This window comes from Phytophthora infestans, genomic scaffold, assembly GCF_000142945.1.
Source record: "Phytophthora infestans T30-4 supercont1.13 genomic scaffold, whole genome shotgun sequence".
NCBI lineage: Eukaryota > Oomycota > Peronosporomycetes > Peronosporales > Peronosporaceae > Phytophthora > Phytophthora infestans.
Genome location: NW_003303746.1, coordinates 517497 through 522682, shown reverse-complemented (window position 1 = coordinate 522682; position 5186 = coordinate 517497). Strand labels below are relative to the sequence as shown.

Below are 5186 nucleotides of genomic sequence, written 5' to 3'. Positions count from 1 at the left end.
CTGCGCAGGAGAGTATCTGCGTGGCCGCGCCCGGAAAGGCTGAGCGTCGGCTCTTAATGTAATGCGTAATGGCTCCACATCTGCCGGTGGATCGTCAAGTAAGTCTACACGAAACACATCTTCGTGTTCCAGTACAGTGTCCCGAAGAAACCTTAAGTATTCCTTGTCAAACCCGTTATCACCGGCAGCCACCACCATTTTCTCCAACTTTGTGTGTACCTCACTGGGAGGCAGCACCTTTGGAATCTCCAGATCGAACGGGTCTTCATCTGCAACGGGAGGTCCAGCCGCAAGCTGCGATAATTGGTCTTTGATATCAATGCCCAGGGTTTTCAAAGTGTCGTTACCAAGAATGAAGTATGTTTCAAGACCTTCCATCACCTTACAGTACACTTCAGACAAATGTACCTGCCCAGCAACAGTTTGCAGAAGCAAGTCCAAGGTCACAGCTTCACGACATTCCACGATATTTCCCCCTGCAGCACGCTTCTTCTCCACACCGGCCTGTTCCACCACATCCAGGTCTGCCCCAAGGCTAACCAGCTCTTCCAGGTATTGGCGAGGCAAATACGTCTCATCCGAACCCGTATCAGCCAAGTACGGGATAGTCAGTAGGTTATTCACCAAGACTTCACCCGGCGCAGGTATCACTCCAATTTTCTCCACACGTCCACGTGACAGCTCCCGAACCTTTTTCATTTTCTCTGTGGCCCGAGTCTTGTCATCCTCGCTGGCCACGGGGCAGTCGCGCAGCCAATGAGGTTCCTGACAGTGCCAGCAGCCGGTCTTTGGTGGAGGTGCTTCCCTCTTCGGCGCGTGCTGTTTAGTACCGCTACCCAGGCCACCAGTCTTGCTATTCGAGCCGACGGAACTGCCTTGCATTCATGTGTGCTTCGGCCTTGGCACTGCTTTGATGTTACGATCGGTCGTCTTCTCTTTCTTAGAAAAAATCGATTTGACCTTTTGCTCTTGTGCTAACACGTGGTATTTATGTTGTGCACGTACTTTCTCTTTGATGATTCCGAACAGCATAAAGTCATTTCGCTTAGCTTCTCGACATTCGTACTTTACGTGCTGACAAACGTCGTCCCGGAGCATTTTTGGCTCCAAGTTGTCGATGAGTACCGTGCATTGCAATTTCATGCGGTCATTGTATCCACTGTCGGCTGGGTCACCCACTCCAAGGATCTTGCTAAGTCCGTTCTCCTTGATGAGCGTTGCGAAGTCCCGATAATACTTGAGAATTCTAGCGTCAATGTCGTCCTCACGGAGGTCGACCTTCAACTGCTGCGAGAAGAAATCATCGAGATCGTGCACCTGGGCGTTTTTCACGGACCCAAGCTTTGCGTCAATCAGAGCAACCAATTCCGTGTTGGTTACATCATCGACGGCCTTACGGAGTTCATAGAGACAAAGTACTTCAAGCAGCTCCGGGTCAACACAAGTCTTCACCGGACGAAGTGCAACCTCCAGTCGCTCACCACTCTCAGTACAACGTTAATGAACAATACCAACGTACTGCTCCCATCTCTTCTTCCGACTGACAACAGCCACCTGGCTCCAGTCGGTCAACTTGGGAGCTTGGACGAACTCGAACACTGGTTGCGGGACGTTATGCATCACTGCATCACCGTCCACGTCGTATCGAGCTTCACTTCCTTGCATATTTTCGCGGTCCTTCAAGGACTAAAGTTAACTTTGTGGTAAGTTCCGCTGAATGCTTGCTGCTTGCGAGGTAAATGCAATTGTGAGATTGATACGAGCTAGCTACAACTACCTAACACCCTGCTTGCTTCTAGTGCTGGCATTGGCTGGCTCCGAGCGCCCGGCGTCAGGGGTTGCAGTTCTCGCCATGGTTGTGGTTGTCGTCTGAGTTCCAGATAGCCTCGTTGCATCTGGAGATGCAATGTAGGCTGTGCGTTTGCCTACACATTAAGATTTAGAGCTGTTGCAGAAATGGTCATTGTTCCTGAATAACTGCATGTACTATTAATACTATTAGAGGTGGTATTATTAACTGTTATAGTGCCAGATGCTCCTGTAAGTGTAACATTACCAGAAATGGTGTAGCTACTACCAGACGTAGTACCACTAACATTAAGTGAAGGCAAGGATCCAATATTACCTGGTAATATTGGGCTGGGCTGCTGTCTGTAGCGTACCAGTAATACTTGATACTGATATCGAGATTAATTCACTGATTCCCGAACATGTAATGAACCCACTCACGGTTAGTGAGCTAAGCGTACCAACACTTGTGATATTGGGCTGAGCCGCGGTTTGGATTGTGCCTGTTAGCGAAGTTGCTGATAAACTATTGATACCGCTGATATCGCCTGTTCCATTAAGCACAAACGCTTTGTTAACAGCGGCAGTGCCGCCAGTGATTCCAAGAACATAGCTGGGGGGGGTGCTGATACAGCAGAACCGCCAATAGTTAAAGACGAACTCAGTGCTCCTAATCCGCTAAGAGACGCATCAAAAGCTACGACAAGAGCTATACCTGGTGTAGCAGTACCAGGGGTGATGCCAGTGATGTATGACAGACGATAGTCACTGATACCTGGATATAATGTTTGGGCATACGCATATGTCAAGTATCCTGTCTGATCGAGGGAGAGGTAAAATGCTGGGTTGTAGCATGAAGAAATGAACGTTGGTGGTGGATAGATAAGTCCAGACATCAAATCGATGATTGATGGGCGCAAGCACGAAAAGCGAGCTTGCTTACTCTTTCTTCTAGCATATATAAGTCTAGCTATATTTAGCTAGCAAGCTAAGTGAACTTGTTCGCGTGCTTGCGCCACCCAAACTTCGTTCAGATCATGAGCATTCCTGATTATGGTGGATCACTACCCAAAAAGTATCGGGGTGATTCAGTCGGAACTATATCAGAATTAGGGATTAAGAAGTTGGTTAGAGTGGTTATCCTTGGTCCGAGTTTCTCAGGCAAGAACAACCTTGTTTTTCATATTCTCAAGCATTCTCCTCACGTATTTGCACATCTCCAGATCATCGCACGCAATCCGCATCAAGGGCTGTACGACTATCTCCGCGATAAGCTTAAGGGATTCATCACTTTCCACGAGCATCCGCCTCAGGTAGATCTAGCAGACGTACTCCGGGGGATAAACCAGAGCTTGTCATCATCGACGACTATAGCAATGATAAGGGGCTCCAGAAGAATGTGTTTAGCCATTACTTCACTCGAGGTAGACATGTCAAGCTTAGTACCATTTTTCTATCCCACAGACTGATAAAATGATTCGCTTAATACGTAGCGATACTTCGCGCGAATTCCCGTCGAGATCTAAAGCTACTGATTACTGACTTAAACATCCCTGGATTAAGCGAAGATGGAATCACGCAATTGCTCGCAGAAAGGGTCAAATGCTATTTTTCGATAGCGTTAAAGGACAGATGCGCTATAACTTTGATACGGTCATATATATCGAAGGCGAAAACAATTAATTCGATACGTGGAATTGAAGGCGACAGAAGTCGTCGTGGAGAAGACGGGTTTGTGTCCGAGCGTGGAATTGAAGGCGACAGAAGTCGTCGTGGAGAAGACGGGTTTGTGTCCGAGACGAAGAATTGGAAAGTGAGCACAGGAAATGGCGAACGGACCAAGGCCACCAAAGCGACAACGTCCAGTTGCAGAGCATTCATTTCGACGAGATCACAGCAGAGCATTTTGCCGATGGCGACCGATGCCACTTACTCCAGCGCCGTCGATTGAAGTTCAGGGGTAATATTGTCAATTCCAGTGAAAATTGGATACCGAGGGTGATTGACGGATAGTCTGAAAAATCAACACTTAGATATGATTGGTCAAAACTCACCAGCTGCAACTTAGGTTGAACCACAAGCTGATATTGATGCGAAGTAGCGTCCGCTGGGGATGCTGGTATCTGCTGCTCAGGTTGACCAACAGGAGATACAGCTCGGGGTGATGTTCGACGTCGTGTGAAACGTGGAGTCCGCGGCTGTCTAGCTGTTAAAATGCACCTTAATTGGTCAAATATGTAGCCAATAGAAAAGGTTCAAACATCCTACTTCTTAAGGAAGCTTAATAAGTAAACACATTGCCGAGGGATGTTAATGGCGAGGAAGGACGCGTGGCGCGCCCGCTTTGAAAGGCCTCCTTTTTGAAACTGACGGCCTATTACATAGGGCTTAATATTTCAGATACGTACGGAGACTAAGGCTCATGGTTAAAGGACACAATAGGGGTGCCCAGGTCCTGGGACTGGAAAAGTTCCATGGGGAGGACTATACCATGTGGCGAGACAAGGTGCTAACGCACATAGAGACGCTGGATGAGAAATACCAGCGAGGGTTGTTGGAAAAGGACCAACCTGAGGCTACGGTTGTCATGATGGACTTCCTTAAGGGTACGCCTGAGAAACCCATTATTTCGGTGGAGGGAAATATTTCTCAAGAGGAGGCGAAGGCCAAGCGTTGGCGCCACAAACACTGGACTAGGGCTCGGTCCGAGCTGTTGAGTTTATTCAACCAAGCGTTGCCTAACGTTTCCTTGAGTGGGCTGCCGGGTCAAGGGTCCAAAAAGAACCCCTGTGACATATGGAAGAAGCACGAGCAAAAGTACGGGCATGGGGATGCAGGAGGCGTAATCGAGCTGCGCCGCCAGTGGGAGCGTCTTCTCGCAGCGAACCGGACGAATCTGGGGGCCCATTAGCCCAGTTAAAGAAGCTGCGTAACGACATTAACAGGAAGATGAGGGGTCTGGTTGGCAAGGACATGGTGACCGAGACCTGGCTGTGCATGGAAGTGTTGGCGTTACTACCTAGCGAGTTTTGGGGAGGCACAGTCATCATGACTGAAGAGTGGTTTTTCTATTGAGAACGTGGAGACGAGTCTTCGCCGCGTTTTCGGTGATCGATCGAGAAAGGAAGCCACGATGCTGACTGATAAGAGACGCCCAGTGACTGTCAATGCGGCAAGAAAGTTTACGGGGAAGAAAAGGAACCAGGGACAATCCTCTGAAGTGGCAGTAAGCGAGTGTTATTACTGCTTTAAAGATATCCACTGGAAGAAGGCCTGCCCAGTGATGGCGGCTGACCGCAACCCGAAAAGGGCTGGAGGCAAGCTGCTTCGCTCAAACATACGGGCGGCTCCTGTCACCGAAACGAAGCGAGCGATGACGGTCAAGAAGGGGGGCAAGT

At 48.9% G+C, this 5186-nt stretch overlaps 3 protein-coding genes across 3 annotated transcripts; 1 reads left to right on the top strand and 2 right to left on the bottom strand.

Annotated features, from left to right (window-relative positions):
* Nucleotides 1-1045: 1045 nt before the first annotated feature.
* Nucleotides 1046-1665, bottom strand: PITG_08274 (uncharacterized protein; the record flags this gene model as incomplete). The annotated part of the gene is made up of 4 exons (XM_002903636.1): nt 1046-1065; nt 1176-1236; nt 1318-1485; nt 1546-1665. 4 exons carry the CDS (start codon nt 1663-1665, stop codon nt 1046-1048), a joined length of 369 nt encoding a protein of 122 aa, XP_002903682.1.
* A 629-nt stretch (nt 1666-2294) lies between these two features.
* On the bottom strand, nt 2295-2684 carry PITG_08273 (uncharacterized protein; the record flags this gene model as incomplete). Its single annotated transcript, XM_002903635.1, has 2 exons — nt 2295-2314; nt 2357-2684. 2 exons carry the CDS (start codon nt 2682-2684, stop codon nt 2295-2297), a joined length of 348 nt encoding a protein of 115 aa, XP_002903681.1.
* Nucleotides 2685-2825: 141 nt separating this feature from the next.
* On the top strand, nt 2826-3471 carry PITG_08272 (uncharacterized protein; the record flags this gene model as incomplete). Its single annotated transcript, XM_002903634.1, has 3 exons — nt 2826-3040; nt 3115-3220; nt 3385-3471. 3 exons carry the CDS (start codon nt 2826-2828, stop codon nt 3469-3471), a joined length of 408 nt encoding a protein of 135 aa, XP_002903680.1.
* Nucleotides 3472-5186: the final 1715 nt, after the last annotated feature.